The 20,335-nt window shown below is 36.7% G+C and overlaps 2 protein-coding genes across 7 annotated transcripts in view; one reads left to right on the top strand and one right to left on the bottom strand.

Moving 5' to 3' along the window:
• Positions 1–760: 760 nt before the first annotated feature.
• METTL9 (methyltransferase 9, His-X-His N1(pi)-histidine) overlaps positions 761–20,335 on the bottom strand; it is a 57,189-nt gene continuing 37,614 nt past the window's right edge. For 4 of the 5 annotated variants that reach the window (XM_072597869.1, XM_072597873.1, XM_072597871.1 and 1 more), the window contains exon 5: positions 761–1,475. In XM_072597869.1, coding sequence (XP_072453970.1) covers positions 1,270–1,475 — 206 coding nt within the window. In that variant the 3' untranslated portion in view covers positions 761–1,269. The remainder of the gene's footprint in view (positions 1,476–20,335) is intronic. The other variant, XM_072597870.1, reaches the window with a different exon arrangement.
• Positions 6,204–17,464, top strand: IGSF6 (immunoglobulin superfamily member 6). 2 transcript variants are annotated; one of them, XM_072597874.1, is made up of 6 exons: positions 6,204–6,291; positions 7,853–8,215; positions 11,345–11,451; positions 12,204–12,257; positions 12,665–12,742; positions 14,563–17,464. In XM_072597874.1, exons 1-6 carry the CDS (start codon positions 6,213–6,215, stop codon positions 14,620–14,622), a joined length of 741 nt encoding a protein of 246 aa, XP_072453975.1. In that variant the 5' UTR covers positions 6,204–6,212; the 3' UTR covers positions 14,623–17,464. The 2 variants fall into 2 exon arrangements, with proteins under 2 accessions (XP_072453975.1, XP_072453976.1); XM_072597875.1 differs by having other exon boundaries at positions 12,207–12,257.

Here is a 20,335-nt window from a genome sequence, read left to right on the forward strand (position 1 = left end):
TGTTTTCAGCCCCAATGTACCCCCTCTCAGAGGCTCACCATATTGGTGCTTAACTTGGTGCAAACACACAATGGTTTAGTTCCCAACTCCTGATTCCAAGGGATTCACCATCCTGGGTCTGCCTGGCAGCTGGGATTATATGCATGAGTCACCAAAACCCAGCCTAAGCGGAAGCCATTGTTTAAGAAATAACTTATCATACTTGTAAACTTAATAAATTTTCACATGGCCAGAATTAAGAAATCTGGTTTTGATCCTTCCATCAAAAGAGCTGCCAGGTGGTTTCAATTAAGTTTACTCATCTTCTCATTCTTTGCTACAATGCTGAGCTTGACACAGAGCTCAAAGCTAGAGGAATGAATTTTTTTAGAGCCTTGGCCTTTACTCCACTAGAGTGGAGTACTGGAGTTTTCTTTCTTTCTTTCTTTTAAACAGTTAAACTATATCAATATTTCAATCTGACCCCACCCTTTAAGACGCTCAAGAGTCAAAGAGAATATCTTGTATCACAGGAGAAGGTAGATATTGATTCTCTCCTTCTCTAAAAGGAATCCAGGAAGGGCTTCCCACCAAGACATGATTAGTCTGACCTATGACTGACTCAAAGGCCAGTCTATCAGTGACGATATATATGACCATGTCTTTCCATGGAACACATTCATTCAGCTCATTTTGGTGCCAAAGCAAATGAAGATGCCATTAACAAATGGTTTCCCAGATTCTGGCTAAACTTCAATCAAGCCCAAACATGACACCAAAGTCATCTCAAAAAAAAGGTTTATTAGCATGATTAAAAACATTTTTTGAAGAATGACAGAGAGAAAGTAACTTCTTAACATGGGATTATCAGCTGCAACACTATAAACAATGTCTGGAACTGAAGAAACAGCTTTATTGCCAGTCTTCACATGACTGAGAACAATTCATACACTGGTTGTATGAAACCGTGACTATTGCTTTGTCTGGATATGAGTCCCTATGGAAGTTAAGTATAAAAAATATCTATCATCATGGTTGGATTGTGGACCGCACTGTTGGAGTTAAGAAATGGTAAAAATTATTCTCAAATAAAGAGTCTTTAAAAAAAACCCACAATTGCCCTTTTAAACATACTACAAAGAAATACATTAGTATTTTGGTCTTAAAACTCTTACATGATATTTAGAATGGCAATCCCCAAACTCCCTCCCTTTATATCATCATCCAATCAAACCCCTCTTCCAGAGGCTGCTTCTTGGGTTGGACTCCGGAGACTTTTTGCCTTCATGTTTATACTGGCTTGAGAACGAAGACGGCGTCATCTAATACATAGTAGTCATTATACATGTCCCCCTCACACAAGTATGGCAGCCTGGTGAAAGCTTCAATAACAAAACCAGCTTTTCTGAAAACTTCAGGCAGGCTGTTCACTTGTTCTTCCCAGTTCTGTCCTTTGATTTCCAGAATTTCAGAGGGCTTCTCCCATTTGCCTCCTACTGAAACACAACAGAAAGAAAAAGTTAAATTCTTGACTAGATCCTATTTCTTTAATAACAGTACTTCTGGGGGTGGAGCCAAGATGGTGGAGTAGAAAGGTACATATATTCTAGCATTTCCCCCACAGCCCACAGAATACATGTAAAAAATGACTCTCAACAAATTCTAGAGCAGCAGAAGCCACAGAACAACAGAGTGAAAGAGATTTCCAGCCAAAGGTAATCTGGAAGGCTGACAGAAAGGGTCTATCCCATGGGAAGCTGAGTGGAACAGAGCCCAGTCCTGGCTGCGCAGCACTGGGAGGAACAGGACCTGAACAGACCTGTGGGGCAGAATTCCCAGAAGGGAGGGTCCCAGATTCCCTCAACCCACAAGTGACAAAGAAAGCTCCAAAGGTCAGTGGGAGGGTTTCCCCAGCTGGGTGAGAGAGAAGCAAGGTCCTCCCAGCACTGGCCCCAGGTGGTGGCAGAGGCAGCAGCAGCAGCAGGTGGCGGGCAGCTACAGTGGCCACAGAAGCAGCCTGGATCCATTGTCCAGGCAGCTCAGCCTAAAGCCTCTGGGGGAATCCAGCAGGGGAGCTGAACCTCAGCCCTGAGTGGTGGCCCCACCCCCCAACCAAAGCCCCTGGGGGAATTGAGCAGCTGATCTGAATCTCAGCCCTGAGCACTGTTCTGGGGGGAGGAGAAACACCTCCTCTTGACAAAGGATTCAGAAGTCAAGTAACTGACTGAGAAAATGCCCAAAAAAGGGGAAAAAAATAAGACCATGGAAGGTGACTTTCTTGGTGAACAGGTATCTCCTTCCATCTTTTTGGATGTGGAAGAACAATGCATACTGTCAGAAGTAAATCAAGGCTTCTGCCCCCAGTACCTCCAAAATGAATATGAAATGGGCTCAGGACATAGAAGAGCTTGAAAAGTGAGTCAGCAAAACTTGCTAAAGGAGAACCAAAATAATGCTGAGGAAAATAATACCTTTAAAAAGAGGCTCATTCAATTGGAAAAAGAGGTCCAAAAAGTCAATGAAGAGAAGGAGGCTTTAAAAAGCAGAATTAGCCAAATGGAAAAGGAGGTCCAAGAGCTCACTGAACAAAATAGTTCTTTAAAAGAGAGAATCAAATTCAGGAAAGCTAATGACTATGAGATAAACCAAGAAGTTAGAAAGCAAAGCAAAAGTTTGAAAAAACAGAAGATAATGTGAAACATCTCACTGGAAAAACAACTGACCTGGAAAATACATCCAGAAGAGACAATTTAAAAATTATGGGACTACCTCAAAGTCATGATCAAAAAAAAGCCTAGACATTATCTTTCATGAAATTATCAAGGAAAACTGCCCTGATATTCTAGAACCAGAGGGTAAAATAAATATTGAAAGAATCTACAGATCACCTCCTGAAAGAGACTTAAAAAGAGATACTCCTAGGAATACTGTGGCCAAATTTCAGAGCTCCCAGGTCAAAGAGAAAATGCTGCAAGCAGCTAGAAAGAAACAATTCCAGTACTGTGAAAATACAATCAGGATAACATAGGATCTGGAAGTCTCTACATTAAGGGATCGAAGGGCTTGGAATAGGATATTCCAGAAGTCAAAGGAACTGGGATTAAAACCAAGAATCACCTAATCCAGCAAAATGGAGTATAATACTTCAAGGGAAAAAAATAATCATTCAAGGATATAGAGGACTTTCAAGCATTCATGATGAAAAGACCAGAACTGAATAGAAAACTTTACTTTTTTTACTTTCAAACACAAGAATCAAGAGAAGCATGAAAATGTAAACAGGGAAGAGAAATCATAGAGGACTTTCTAAAGCTGAACTGTCTACATTCCTACATGGAAAGATAATATCTGTAACTCTTGAGATTTTTTCTCAGTATTTGGAGGGATTATACACACACACACACACACACACACACACACACACACATATATAGACAGAGGGTACAGGTTGAGTTGAATCAGAAGAGATGATATCCATAAAAAAATTCAAATTAAATTAAGGGGTGAGAGAGGAAAATATTGGGAGGAGAAAGGGAGAAATGGAATGGGGTAGACTATCACTCATAAAAGAGATAAGAAAAATCTTTTTCAATGGAGGAGAAAAGGGAGGAGATGAGAGGGAAAAAGTGAAGCTTACTCCTCTCACATATGACTTAAGGAGGAAATAACATGCTCACTAAATTTGGTATGAAAATCTATCTTACACTACAGGAAAGTAGGGGGAGAAGGGGACAGATGGAGTGAGGGGGATGAAAGAAGGGAGGGGAAATGGGAGAAGGGAGTAACTAGAAGTAAACACTTTTGGGAAGGGACAAGGTCAAATGAGAGAATAGAAAAAAAAAAAAGAGGGGGACAGGGTAGGATAGAGAGCAATATAGTTAGTCTTATACAACATAACTATTATGGAAGTCTTTTGCAAAACAACACATATATAGCCTGTATTGAATTGCTTGCCTTCTCAGTGAGGATGGGTGGGGAGGGAGGGAGAGAAGTTGGAATTCAAAGTCTTAGAAACAAATATTGAGAATTGTTATTGCATATAACTGGGAAATAAGAAATACAGGTAATGGGCAATAGAAATTTATCTTGCCCTACAAGAAAAGAGAGAAGATGGGGATAAGGGAAGGGTGGGATGTGATAGAAAGGAGGGCACATTGAGGGAAGGGGTAATCAGAATGCAAGGTGTTATGGGGAGAAAAACTGGAACTCAAAATTTTGTGAAAATGAATGTCGAAATCTAAAAATAAATAAAACTATTTTAAAAATTAAAAAAAAAATAGCAGTACTTCTTTCAGATTCTGAGTTCTTAGGATCTTAGCACTGGAGCTTGGAAGTCCAAATCCTGATTTTACAGATGAGTACACTCAGGACTTGCCTGCGGCTATGTAAGCAGTAAAGAGCCAGGTCAAGATCTGAAAAAGATCTATCCCTTTCTGATGCTCCACTTATTATTAGGTTGTTTTTATGCTGTTCCAGTGCCTCTCATTACATTTCATTCCAAAATCTGTCTCTGAACCTTTCTGTCTCTTTCACATACATGCTATTCTTTATGATTTGTCAGTGTGTTGTATGATACTGAACAGCAACATGAATTTCATCACCAAATCTGCAAGTGAGTGGCAAGAGAGAACAAAATGTACAAGTTAGTTTTAACACAAATACAAAGTGCTTACTTTCCCACTATATATAGTAAACTTGTAGGACTCATGGCTATTAGGATTTATCCTAATAGTAATCATCTTGGAAAGGGTTTAAAAATCCATGAATTATTATTACTTAAAGAAAGCTAAGGCATTATTTCTAACTTGAGAACAGTATCCCAGAAGACAACTACCATTACCAAAACATCCCCTGATGTTCCTGTAAGAAAAGAATACTGTAGTGGATCGTGAATATGGCCTTAGTACAGCAATTCTTTTACACACACAGTTTGAAACACACAGTATCATGTCTCTTCAAATATACTGTAAGCAAAAGATCATAGATCATAAGCTGGAAGTTGATATCAGAAGTCACCTAGTACAAACTAGGAAAAGTGACTATGTCACTCCATTGACATACTGTTACAAAGATGGGGGGACCTACTTTCACAAATAAGATTGAGAAAAAAATTTTTTCAAAAGTCTTCTCCATTTACTACCACTCTGCCATGTGTAGTGGGGGTCACCTCCAGTTGTTCTAATCTTGCCACTGGACCCAAATGGCTCCAGAGGAAAAAGTGAGGCTGGAGACTTTGCACAGCCCTCCCTCACTTAAATCCAATTCACTTGCATGTCAGGGCTTCACGTCCCTGATGTCACAGTCCTCTTTGACAATGAAGGACAAACAAAAACCATGTCTGCCACAATGTTGAATGTATCTGAGGCTTCTGATTAATTTGATTATCTTTCATATTTAATTAAAACTAAGTCAAAACTCCTTAACAAATGATATATGATATCATGCAAAGTATCATTTAATAATTGAGAATAAGTTATGCCAGGCCTAGAGGCCTGAGGGCTACCCGAGTCTTACCTTACCTATCGCAGGTCTTCGGCTGGGCAAACCGGATAAACGTATGAGAGAAGAGACTTTCCAGAGTCGAACAAGGGTTAGGCTTTATTCAGGGTCTTGGTTACATGTGCTGGGGGAACTCTTCCTTAGGAGAGAGAGAGAAATCTCCCAAGGAGGCAAAGATCTTACAGTAAGAGAATGAAAGCAGAAGTGGAAGTGGGGAGAGAGGGGAGAGGGAAGAGCGAAGAGAGGAAAGAAGGAAGAGGGGCCTTCTGTCCTCTAAGGGCCCCTCAGCGCTAAGCGCGCCTTCAGGCTTTCCTGACCCTACTTAAGCTCTCCCGCCACATAGTTTGCACCTGAATACCGTGCCTGTTAGATAACAATAGGTGTGCTCAGACCCGGGCCAATCTCAGGGCGGGGATGCTCTCTCCCAGCATTTTTCTCACGGGAAGAGGCGGAAATGCACGAGATAGCTCGGTCTCACACCTCAATTCCCTGCTGTTCCCTGGGGGGCCTCATGAGAACTCTAAGGTTTAGAAGTCCTCACCTTTACCCGCCTGAGACTGTCCACATGGAACTGAGCTTACACCCCCAACAAAGTTACATACTAAAGTTTCTATTCTGAAGGATGAAATTCTGTAGCTGCAAAAAAAGTTGATGCAATTTTTAAGTTTCCTGATTATAGTTCCTCTCCCTAGCTCCTCCTTTAAAAAAAAAAGTTCAGATCCATTTTCAAACATATGTACAACAAGATGGCAACCCCAAACAGAATTATCACCACTATCAGTCTGGAATTTAACTTGATTCTATTGTACCTTGGTAAGTCTCTTTTTTTTCTACTTTAATTGACCTATTTATTGTCTCTTTATTTCAATGTATTTAGGTTTTAAGCTACTACAAGTTCATTTTAAAACATATAACATAATGGGAATTGTCTAAAGTATAGCAATTTTCACTAGAAAGATAAAGTTAAAAATGGGTTAGAGTTTTCTATTTATACGTAAAATTCCTTTCCCTCAATTTTGAATAGAAATATTTAACAAAGATTTAATTTGTAGTAGTAACCATAATTTAGCCACTAATCAAGGTTTTGTTTTGTTTTACACACAGCAAGTATTCAGTAAACATGTTAAAGATGTGCTCCTGAGAATTGTGTATATAAAGTGAAATTAGGGAAGTCAAGTATTTTAAATTCCCAAAGAAGCTTGTGCTTTAAAATCATTTCCTAATGTAAATATAATCCACTTTATAAAATTCAGATTTTATGTCAACTTTTCTACGATCTAAATCAATGGAGAAAAACCATTTCTAATACCTGAAATAAATCTCAGATCTCACAAAGGGAGGAAAAACCACTTTTGAAAAATTTTTTTCCTCAATCTTATTTGTGAAAGTAGGTCCCCCCCCATCTTTGTAAGTAGATTGGAGATTTGTTTCAGCTGTTAGAAATCGTTTTTCTGCATTGGTTACACTGTAGACAAGTTAACATATAAAATCTGAATTCATAAAACATTATATTTACATTAGAGAATGATTTTAAATCACATTTTTTTTAAAAATAGGAAAGAAATATTTGTCACAAAATTTCACTTTGGATACTAGTGTTCTTTAAAAACTTGAACACTAAACAATTAAAATGCTAATTTAAATTTTAAAAAAAGTTATACTTGTATATGACTTAGTTTCTGAGAACTTTCATGTGAGCAGATTGTGGTGTAACAGTTCATCCAAACTTCCCTTTTGGTTAATGTATTGCTTAATATGTTTAACAATGTGATAATAGGAAACCACTGAAATTCATTTTCTTCTTTCTCCCACGGTTCTTTTTCAGTAAAAGGAAATAGTCCTCTTACATCCCAGAGTTGTGAAGTGTTTAATCTGTACCATCTGCTATTCTGTTGAAGGAAAAGAAAGATGAGATGAAAAAGAGGGAAGGGAGAGGAGAGGAGTAGGAGGAAAAAAGGGGAGAGGAAGAGAATAAAGAAAGGGAAGGGGGGAAGGGGAGAGAGAGAGAGAGAGAGAAAAATGAGGGAGAATGAATACTGGATTCTAATCTCACACTTGCTACCAGTTTACTGTGTGACTGGTAAAGTCTAAACCGGTGTCAGTTTCTTCAACTATAAAATGGAGATCTGCTCTACTTCAGAGTTCTTGTGGCATTAAACTGATCTGCAAAGCACTACGTAAACATAAGCTATGTGAAATGACATAGGTTAACAAATGTTTTGACTGTGGTTGGAAGAATTAAGAAGAAAAAGGAGTCATTATAAATAGGATCACAGAGCTCAACACCAGAAGAAAATCAGAAATATCATCAAGATAGGAGGGGAGGGGGGGAACAACACCAATCTCAATTTTCTCATCTCTTTCTTTTCAACAGGTGCTATCCGAACATGTATTGTTAATATAAAACAGCCTTCCCTTCTAGAAGTTGACTATACTTATAAAACAATTACTATACAATGTGATTTCTCTACTCGCAACTGCCCTAAATCCCAGCCTGAAGTTCTATGGTTTCGCCAAAATGCTCACTATCAGCCTGAACGCTTGTGTCCACATCAATGCCTAGGTGATGGAGGCAAATTTACAGTGACCGAATCAAAGACAGAAAATCAAGTTTCTCTCACCCTAAATATGATAGCTTTAAATGACAGTGCAATTTACTTCTGTGGAATAGCATTTTCACAATCAACTGACCCAAAGTCTAAGCAAACTGGGCCAGGAACAATGCTGGTGGTAAGAGGTAGGACATTTATTATTTTACTTCAAAACACTAGAATGTTCCACTCTGTTTAACATCTAAAAATTAATGAAAATAATTTGGACTTGTTAATAACTAACAACACATGGGCTCAACATAATGCTAGCCATTTTTGAACTACTATCCATTCATGTTCACTATTTCCTTTCTCCCTCTCTCTACCACTCTCCTCTAAGAATTACATCTCACATATTTTTAGTAGGTGTTAATAAATTTTACTTCTTAAAACTGACCAAACCCTTCTACCACCATGCCAAATTATTGTTAACTATTATATGTCAAAATAAAGGTAGTAAGATGTCTTACTGGAAGGACTCTAGGATTTGGGAGTCATGAGTCTGGATTCAAATCCTGCTTGAGGTATTTTTTTAAACTGTGTGATCCTAGATAAAGTCATTGAACCTCTCAGAGTCCAGCTTTCTCATCTATAAAAGCAGGGTAATCCTCACTATTTGTAGTACCAACCGTACGAAGCTGTTGTGCTGGAACCATTCAGCAAACTTTTAAAGTACCATATAAATGGTAATTATATAAAAAAACAAAATATGTTCATACTCCGTGAACCTGTAATTCTGTCTGTGTGGGCGCTTCCTCCATTGGTGTGGATAGTGACCCCCATATAACTTAGTAGATGACTTCTGAGGGTTGCTAAGGCTGAAAAATTCATCCCATGACCAAAGCGGCAGCCTCTCCCAGCTCAGGCTGGACTTTAGACAAGACATAAAGTCCATTACCCGCCTGGTTCTAGGAACCTTTCCAGCTTGGTCAGACCTACTAGCTGAGGCTGAGAATCCAGGTCTCCTCAGATCACAACAGAAATAGGAAGGACATCTTAGCTTTAGCAATCCTGGCCTAGGCTAGAAAATGCTGACTTATTCCCTACTCCACTCTTGCCAATCTGGGATTCTGAAAGTAAAATCGCAAACATCAATTCTCTTATTACCTCAAGTAGTCTATTGGGGGCCTTCTTTGTAAGAACAAGATGAGGTTTCTATGTTCTGAGGAAAGAAACTGGGACAACTACTTCCCTATTTTCCTTGATCCCTCTTGCTGAATGGACAATAGTGCTGAAAACATCAAATGATATAGTCAAAATTATTTCTACTCATTTAAAAAACCACAAGCACATAAAAATATTTAACTGCAGACATTAAATTATTTGTAGTTTACTAATGGGATACTGATACTCTTATTTTTAACAAGCTTATTTCAATCCAGGAAAGAGGTTTCCTTTGTTTGGCCTCTGTGCTCTGAAGAAGCAAGAAAATGGGGAGATTCCTTCCCCACTTCCTATGATTACACTTTCGATAAAGAATTTCTAAGAAGACTCCTTTTCCTTTTTATTTGATGTATATTATTATGGTTTTACTAAAATGTTGGGAGGTGACCCAAATTCTCAATCGCAATCCACAAAAATGAATGAAATCCAGCCTGAAAGAGCATGTAACTATCTCTGGCTCCTCACCAAAAGAGAGGCATGTCCTACAAATACATAAAGGCTTCAGGGACAGGCCCAGTGTTGGACTGTCTGTCATCTAAGAATCAGTCTAGATAAGTTCAAAGAAGTGAACTGTTAGGGTGGCCAGGCTGATGAATATTTTTCACCATAGCAGTTCATGTACTCTACCAAGAGGCAGGTAGGTAACAGTGAAATTTACAGGAGAACTTTATTACAGTTATACATTATATAAATCACACAACAGAAATGACAAAAGTAAAATCAGCTTTGAAGTTTGTGTACCTCACTATTCATCATGCGCTAACTTTCTCTTAATACCGGCTCACAAGAAAAGGACAAGGGACAGGTAGACAAGAGGACTTCTTGGAGAAAAATGGGGGCTTTCCACCTCTGTTGCTTTACCTGGCTAGGCATGTAATTTATGAGTTCTTCAAAAACCTTAAATTCAGATTTCTATCTTACTGACTTCCATCGCTGATTATTTTGTTGGCTAAGGACCCTTTTTTCTTGGAAGGGTGGAAATACACAAGTTGTGAAATAGGCTATATTACTGCTTTCAGAATTTCACAATTAGGAGTAACTGGTACATTTTGTGAAGTCCCAGTCTTCCAAAGCTATGTCCAGAAAGAATCTAAAAACTCCTACTCATTGCTTTTATCCTCTGTTGCAGACTCCTATCATTCAGTTGTATATATCGAACAGCTACACTGCAGTATAATGTTCGCTACAAGAAAAGAAATAAGTAGATTATCTCATCTAAAAATGAAATTATTTTTGGAGAATAGAAATGAAGATTTGATACAGATACAATATCCACATCTGACATATCAATACCTTCATTTAACAAAGTCGTTTTGATTCTATTAATAGAATTTGGGTGACATAAATATTTAAACTCTACCAAGTGACAGGAGAGGCGTAATCTGTATAGGCAGAGGAAGAATGAAACAAAACCACAAATTCTTGAAATCTTATTTAAAACATAGATATGACAAGTGTAAAACCCTGGTGGAAGGCTGAATGCCTCTGTGAGCATTGTGGAAAGAGCCATGGACTTTGGTCAAGTTCCAGATTTGCTACTTACTAATACTGGTGGACTATGGAAAAGTCACATAGGCTCCCTGAGTCTGTTTCCTTGACTACAAAATAGGGATAATAATAGTTGTTTGGACCACCTACCCCTCAGGGTTGTAGTGAAGAATGAGCTTTGTAAAAAGTACAGTCTTATAAATGTTATTTTTATGTTACTTATGAATAAATCAAAATAGTTTTTAAACACCCATTTGTAAAATGTCCTGAAATGATAATTTTGTCTTAAGTTACTCTTTGCTTAACACTAATTTAAAAAAAGATCAGTGCAACAAATGATTACTCTAAATTTTGTAAACTCTGAATTTTTCAGGCAAATTCAGTTTCAAGACAAACAGCCTAAGGAGATAATAATTACCTTTCTATGTTTGGGTGTCCACTGAGGCAAAAGACCTGTAATAACTCTTTTATGAAAATGTTCAAGCACAGTAAATTTAGTTTCCCTTTTTCCCCTATATTTGACATTTCCTGCATATAACTTAAGTTATATACTTGGTTTATAGTCTTGTAAAAAAAAAAAATCTTTTCAACAGTAATGATGGCTGTTTTTGTTATTAATAAAGGGAATAAGCTTCTTAGCCATGAAGTAGAGAATCTCCTGATAGCTCTCTTATCTCTGCTATCGTTCTACATTGCTGTTCTAAGTGTGATCTTCATAGTCATCTCCAAAGTAAGTAAAACTTACTTTTTTTTTTTAAGTTTTAATGTTAAATTATAGTAATGCTAAATATCATTAACTGGAATAGATTTATAAGGATCTTTTTTTTTTTCATCTCAAAGGACCTCCTAATAACCTATATATAATCTATTCTTACAACAATTTCATAAGCTCATGGTCTTAACTGAAGTATACAGACATATATCGGTGTCCTAGTAAAAGTCTATTAACAGAGACAATGCTGACGAAAAAATTAGAAGCTAATATGAAGCATTTAATTAAGCCCAAAGAACTTGGGATGACATATCTCTTGTGTGTATTCATTACACTTTCTACTGGAATAAATCTTACCATTAATATCAACCCGACCTGTTCAATTTATTTTATTAATGATTTTAAAATATTTATGTGTACATTTCAGAAAATGATGTGAACATTAGATTTTTTGTTATCTTATTAACTAAATATTACACTGAATATCATGGAAAAACTTAGATCTTACTGGGTCAAGGATTCTTAATGTTTTTGTGTCATGAAACTCTCTGGTAGTCTGGTAAAGTCTGTAGACCCCTTCTCATCAAAGTGTTTTAAATGCATAAAATACTACAATGCACAATGCATGAAAAATTACAAAGGAAACCAATCACACTGAAATACAGATATAAATTTTTTTAAAGTTCACGATCCCCTAGCGCTAGGGCAAAATAAACTCTCATAATTCTTTAGAATATATAAAAATGTTTTTATAAATGTTCCTTTCTTAGCAGTTAAAACTGAAAACACCAAAGAAAACAGGAACTGATGAAGCACCACAGAAGGTACAGAATATACATTAATGCTTATAAAACATTTTTAAAAGTAAGGCTATTTATAAAGAATAAGTTTAAATTCAATATATTTTTTAAATCAGTATTTAGACACCCCCTCTGCCCCCATAAAAGCACTGTGACATAATCCCAATATTTAGACTTGAGGGAAAACACAACATCCCTGTCACTGGAAACAAAAGATTAGACAACTCAGTAGTCACTCTTTAATCCACAAAATGTTCTATACTTTTACATTACTCAGCCATAATTTTCATTTGATGTACTTACAGAAAGTACACAATAAAATTAAGTTTCTGGGGAAGGGGAAACATTGGTAATACAGAGAGTAACAATCCTTTTCTCTGTCCTAATTTAAGCTACAAAAGAGAGAATAACTTTCATACCCTTCTTTACAGAAGAGGAGTGCTCGACGTATTTTTCAGGAAATTGCACAAGAACTATATCGTAAGAGATATGTGGAAACAAAACAAGAAGTAAGTATGTGCTATCGCAAACTTGCAAAGTCTTTATTTTATGAAAACTAACACGGAAAGCTTACAGTAAATAGCTATGCTTTCTTAAGAAAAGCCTAAAATAGGAGTCTCAAAGAAATGAATTAACTTTCTCATGTACTATGTAACACTGTATGGAATAATAAATGTTATAGACAAACACAACCTTTCATGGGACCACTGGATCACAGACAACCTTTTCAACAGACATGGACATTTTGTGCATCAGACTGCAAACTCCAAAAGGGTCTGGGATTATGTCTTATTTTTTTTCATATTGCTCACTTCACTGCGCATTGCACAGAATAAATGCTTAATAAATATTCAGTGAATCAATGAAAAATAATTACTTATTTCCAAATGCATTATGTGGAAAGGTCTGGGAATGGCCACACCCTCAAACAACTCAGGACTCATTTTCATGTCAGTTCCACATGAGTTAGTACTGTGCTCATATGGAAGCACTAAATAGAAAGGAAATTTGAAAAATAATAACCTTTGGGTGAATAATTATAAAGACTACCCTTAAAATTTGTGCCCTCATTGGGGAAATAAATTTGCTTTAATAGGCCCCAAATTAGAAATTTCAAATTAGAAACAAAAATTCAGATGATGAAATGTCTCTTCGTTCATAAATCAAAGAGTATATATCAGAATAAGACTTATCATGTGGAACTTACCAAGGCTCAAGGGATAAAGCGAATTCAAGGAAAGCAAAAGTAAGAAACAGGTGCCTGCTAGGAGTCACACTGATTGCTGTTTATTTCCAAAGAGGAAAATGAGGTACAATGAAATAACTTCTTTCATTGGGTAAAGAAATGAACTGTTAGGGCCAGAAGGAAAGGATTAACAAGTCAAAGATTAGCATATGTGTAAAATGGGAAACAAAAAAATTCCTAGAAAAAAAGACTGTGTTAGATTCACATAAGAAACAATGTGGATAAACAGCTCTAACTGAGAATTTAGGAGTTTTTCAACCAAGGGGAAAGAAAGTTAAACTGTTTTTTTAAAAAGAAATCAGGCAATTTACAAATATGGATTTACGGCTGTAAGTACCAAATCCATATAAATTATAACAATTCTTAAGAGTGTTACAAAAGCAGGCCTTTCAAACAAAGTGCAACTTTAAAACTGATAGCAGACATTCAGAGTAATTCTTTCTGTTTGAATGGAATGCAATATTATGAATTAGGCACTTTATAACTTTAAAACATCAGCAGTGATACTTTACTTTAAACGACAACTAACCTTTTCACTTTTATATCCATGACCCTCTTCTTTTGGGGTCAAGAGACCTTGTCTGTATGCTATGGTAAGATGACGTAGAAAAATACCATAGTTTTAAAACAGGAAGGATTATTGTGCTATTAATGTCAATTATACTTGAATTTTTTCTTCCTTATGTTTATATAACTCTCAAGTAATTTAAAGTAGCAGAAATGAAGATATTTCAGTGTTCAAAGGTAAAACAAGTACAAACCATAATTTTTTAAAATTGTGCTTTCATAATCTTGTCTTACTAAAGATTGTATTTGTAAGGAAGGGGGAAGATAGGATACCATTAGAAATAAGGATTTCTGATGTTCTACTCCAACAAAGACACCTGAACAAGTTAAGAATGTTTCTGCTTCCATGTCTCATTCTAGTAAATGGAAAAACCAAAGATTTTTCCCTTTTGTACCTCTCTGGTGACAAACAATCGGAAAGTTTGTTTGTCATTTCCCAATATTACCAATATTTAGATACTGCTTAACAACAGCAAGTGATTATATCAACTTAAAAAGTGCCTTATTTTTCTTTAGGAGGGAGATGAAAACATCTATGAAAACAGAAGAGGACAGTCCAACTTTGAAAGACCATAGAGAAGGGAAGAATTTATAACCAAACAAGTGATAAAAAGCATTACAAAGTGCAAAATGGATAATTTTGATTATATTAAATTTAAAAAGTTTTACACAAACAAGATTAGAAGGAAAGCAGAAACCTGGGAAACAATTTTTACAGCAAAGATCTCTGATAAAGGCCTCATTTCTCAAAGAGAGAACTGAGTCAAAGTGATAAGAGTAAAGTCATTCTCCAATTCACAAACGGTTAAAGGCTACGAACAGGTAATTTTCAGATAAAGAAATCAAAGTTATCTATAATCATATGGAAAAATGCTCTAAATCACTACTGATTGGAGAAACACAAATGAAAACAACTCTGAGGTACCATCTCACACCTATCAGATGGGCTAATATGAGAGGAAAGACAAAAGATGAATGCTGGAGAGGATGTGGTAAAACTGGAACACTAATACGCTGCTGGTAGAGTTGTAAACTGATCCAACCTTTCTAGACAGCAATTTGGAATCAAAGGGCAAACTGCATACTCTTTGATCCAGCAATACCACTATCCAAAGAGATTATAAAAAAGGAAAACAAACCATGTACAAAAATATTTATAGCAGCTCTTTTTGTGGTGGCAAAGAATTGGAAATTTAGAGTACGCTCATCAATTAGGGAATACAACTGTGGTGTATAAATGTAATGGAATACTACTGTGCTGTAAGAAATGGCAAACACAGATTTCAGAAACACCTGGGAAGAAAGTGAAGTGAGCAGAGCCAGGAGAACACTGCACACCACGTCAGCAACACTGTGCAGTGATCAACTGTAATTGACTTATCTCTTCTCAGCAATACAATGATCCAAGACAGATCCAAAAGACTCATGATGGAAAATGCTATTCACATCCAGAGAAAGAACTCAAGGCATCTAGATGCAGACTGAAGCATACTATGGACACTTCATTTTTTTGTGTGTTTTTCCTTTTATATTTGTTTCACAGCATGATTAATATGGAAATGTTTTTCATGACTGCACTTATATAACCTATATCGAATCGCTTACTGTTTTAGGGAGGGAAGAGGAAAGGGAAAAAATTTAGGACACAAAATTTTATATAAAAAAAAATTAATATTAAAAGTTGTCTTTACATGTAAATGGAAAAAATAAAATACTATTTAAAAGAGAAAAAAGAAAGACCATAGAGACTCTCACCTTTTAAAGTAAAGGGTTTTCAATGGAGCCAACAAAAATTTTACTCCAGAAGCTACGACCGCAGTAAGCCAGCCTCACTGATCAGAGATTTTATGAAAGTTTTACAAACCAAACTACAAAATACCAAGTTAGTATTTAATTAAGCATTTGGAAGATGAAGAAAAAAACTGTAATATTAAGAATTAGTGAGAAATAAGTTAAAAAGACTGGGAAAAAACCCAAATATTTTCTACCATGAATTTTTTTTAAAAAAATTCTGAATGATTGATTTTTTAAAAACAAGTCTATTTACAAACTATATTTCCTATATTCCATGCACTCTCCCCAAGTACGTTTTAAGAAAATGAAATGCTAAGTGAAACAATATAACACAGTCAAATTAGTTTTGCCAGACGATGGCACAAATGGGCAAAAGTATCAATTTTATTATTGCCAAAAAGAAACAGTAAAGGCATACTTCCAATAGTATGCTTGTATTTATTTTACATAGTATATGGGACTTCTAAGGCGGCAGAAAGAGGAGAGAGAACTAGTCTCTGAGTCAGGAAGACTCAAATCCCAACTTTGATTACATACATAGCTTGACTCTGAATAAAGCATTTGACCTCTCTGTGGCCTCATGAAACTTTCCAAGACTGTAAGTTCCAAAAAAGTTGCTGATTTGCATTCCCTACACCAATGAAATCCCAGGCTCAAATGTCCTTCCCCCTAATATTTCTATGGAGGCCAGAACTCAAATCATCTCTCCATCTAGATCTATTAGGCACATCACTAGAGACTTGACTGCAAGTATTGTGGTAGTAAGTTTTACTGCTATTAAGGCAAAAAGAAACAAGGCCTGAAGCACCAAGATATGAACTAATGAAATGTCACTTGCAAAAAAGTATCAATTCCACACATATATTTAATACACCCCACACATCACTTCTGAACTAAACCCACTGCTTTCCGTAACACAGCAATGGGGTGATAGTGCAGTGTTTATTCATCTACCAAGCCACCACACTACTTTGTGATGAAGTAGACCACAGAATCACGCATTCCAATGCTCTGTGCCTACTGCATTTTTATGAATACAGACTCCTGAAGGCTCCTCTTAGAACAAAACCTCTGACATGAGTACCTTCAACTGTAGGTGTCACCATTGCATCGTATCATAGCAGAAAAGGACTGGGTCTTCTTACATGTGTCGTTTTAAAAATCCGGAAAGTTTCGCAAGGCAATACATTTACTGTATTTACTAGCACTTCAGCAACGAACAGTGAGGCTTTTCCTTCAGAAGCTGTTTCAGTTTACAAAGAGCATCTTTTAGAAACAAAAGCTTTGCAAGAATTGCAAATTTAAAATGGATAACTAAAAGTTTACTATGTATTTCTCTTAAATATTTCTTTTAAACTAAATAAGTTTTTCCCCTTATTTGCAAACTGATATCCTGCAGTGTGTAATTTTTTTTGAAGTCTGGTGGAAATCTATGCTTTAGATTGTGGAAAACAAAAAACCATAAGAGAACAATACTGCATCGATGGCTTGAGTTATTTAAACAAAAGTTAAATAAGACATAACACAGCACAAGCTCACTGAGCAAAAACAGGAAGCCAAGCTCGTTTACTTTACTATATACCTTTCTACAAGTGATTTATTAAATTTTCTATCTTTATTGACAGGGATTGTTTGAAATGATTGCTCTTGGGCTACACTGACTAGAAGACAAAGTTCCTACAGTAAAACGGCACTTGATTTAAAGAACATGAAAATCCTCAACCACCAAACTGATTGTGTTCTTAATTGGCAAGTTTCAGAAGTTTTTTCCCTGGTAGAAACAAACACTACTTCCTACTGGCAAGGATGGTTCTAATTTGTCTCTGTGCCTTTAGTCTCTCCCCTCTCTCCAACCCATCCTTCACACTACTTACTGCCAAAGTGATTTTCCCTTAAGTACAGCTCTAACCATGTTCCATTCCTGCTTAGAAACTTGTGTGGCTCCAGATCTTCAAAGGCTTTCACAGCCTGCCCCTGAGCTCCTTTCCTAGCTCTGACATTCCCTCTCCTGCACTGTCTGTTACTCACTAGAGATACTCCATTTCCGGTCTTCTCACCACCTTCACTCTGTCTCTTGCCTGGAATGCATGCCCTGGAATTCACCCCTCACTTTCCCTCCAGACGCCGCTGGAGCACCACCTTGTGTATCCCTTTCCCTCCTTCATAAAAATCACTTTCAATTTATTTGTGCATACACTTACGTTTGTCTATGTCTCCCCACACACAATGTAAATGCGTGAGCGACAGGGACTATTTCATCTTTGTCTCTCTTACTCCCAGCAAAACCAAGCACAATGTGTGGCATACAGCAGGTACGTCATGATTAAGCCTGAAGTATATTACAAACAGTACTGTAGAGCCCAGGCACCATACATAATGTTTCTATTCGGTTTTCAACCTGAGATGCCAGAGACCTCAAGTCCTGGTAAAGTAAGTGAAAAGCTCCCTTTCCTTCATCTGATGGGGCTCCCTCTCTCCTAGTGCAAACCATCTGTGATAAGGTTTAGCAGGGTCCTAGGAGAGGGCGAGGAAATGACCTTCCCCAACTTGCTTCCCCCTTCTATACTGCCTCCTCCTGATGAGAACAGACTAGAGGAGGGGGGAAAGGAGAATGGAAGAAGCAGTAGCCGAATTCCTGCAACCATGGCAGAATTCACTTTATCCTCTCCTTCTCTCTCATGTTCCTCCGTGCACTCCCTTTTCTCCTACATTAGCTGTGGGGCACCAAGGGCATGGGGGAGGGAGGGCACAAAGACAGGGCTTTGGGGAACAAGGCATACTAGGAAGCCAGTGGCCCCAAAGAGGAAAAGAAAAGGAGCACCTGTTGCCATGTGTGAAGGTCAAGCTGGAAATTACGTGTGAACAATTTTCTCTTTCTTAAGTCCTAAAGTAGGATTGAAAGCTTGTCCTGATGAATCCATTTTGAAATGAATTCATTTGGAATTTACATATGCAGGAACCTTTTCATTGGAGAAATTGTGCTGTTGTCCATATGTGAATTTGGCTGCTTCATCAACTACTACCCATAACATAAAATGGAAATAACACTGGAAATGAGTAAGCAAGGGAAACATAGGGGAGAGAGAATGCCCTAGTTACATCAATATGTAGAGCACTTAACAGCATTCAAATATTCAAAATGTCAAGGTTCTTTCAAGAAACATGAGAGGAAATGTGTTATCAATCAACATGCATTTATTATGTGCCTACTGTGTACCATGCACTGTGCCAGATAATGAGGATACAGAAACAAAAATCAAATAGTCCTTGCCCTCAAGGAACTTGTGTATAATGTAAGGAAAAGACCACTGACCTGGAATAAGGACCCTTGGGTTCCTGTCAGCTCTTCCATGTTGGGCAAGTCATTTCTTCTCTGCTTCCTGATCTGTTAAATGACTGACTGACCTCTAAGGACCCTTACACCTCTAAAATTCTGATCCAAATGACTAGTTTTACCATTTGATGAGAGCTTCTCTAACCTGCACTCAAAAAATAAAAAATCTGATGAAAAATTATCAGATTATGAACCACTAAATGGTTCAGATGCTTTAATGAATTGACTTAAACTCAATATTTTTTGTTGTTGTTTCAACAGACTTAAAGACACTGACCAGTAATTCAGAAAGAACTGGCAAATAGATATGATTGAGACAGCAAAGGAAGGTAAAGTGGTTAAGAAAATTACAGAAAATATTAATCCCGTTAGACTAATTTGATGCTCATATCATTTTTTCATTTCACCTATTTTTTCTTTTTCTTACTGAGTAAAATAATTATTTAGAGAAAATATCTGAAAGACATTCTTGTTAGTCAAGATGCACTATTTGATTCAACAACCCAGCATTATAAGGCTAGCTTTTAAACTTCAATGTTTTCAGTGACTTAATTCAGTCTATAAGCATGTATTAAGTACCTACTATGTGCCAGGAACTATGCTAAGTGCTAAGGATACAAAAACAAATGCAAAAGAAAGTCCCTGCTCTCAAGAAGCTCACAACATAATGGAAGAGAAAATAAGCAAACAAATATTTAAAAACAAGCTATATACAGGATAAAAAGAAAAATTTTCAAAGGGAAGGTAGTTGAATTAAGAAGGGCTGGGAAAGGATTCCTGTAGACAACTGCCTAATTTCATAGAGCATGATGGCCTAATTTTAATATAAAAAATCCATCATTTCATCCATAACTGCTTTTTGTTAAAATAAAAAATTCAGTTTCAATTCAAAACCAAAAATCCAAAATTACTTTTCCTCACTCAGATGTCCAAAAAAGCGGTCTAGAATTCATGCATATACGTCACTTTACAACTCAAAGGCCTCTGAAAATTTCACACAAAAATCAGGAGGATCCAATTAGTGATTTAGAGAAAGGAAATGGTAATAAAAAGAGGGCAGCAGAGTAGTTTGCAAGATTTATGGGTCACCAGAGGTCAGTCACCCCAACAAAGGTTCTAATTTCAGGTTTACAACATATCATATACCAGATACCTTATACT

This window comes from Notamacropus eugenii, chromosome 3, assembly GCF_028372415.1.
Source record: "Notamacropus eugenii isolate mMacEug1 chromosome 3, mMacEug1.pri_v2, whole genome shotgun sequence".
NCBI classification, from domain to species: Eukaryota; Metazoa; Chordata; class Mammalia; order Diprotodontia; family Macropodidae; genus Notamacropus; species Notamacropus eugenii.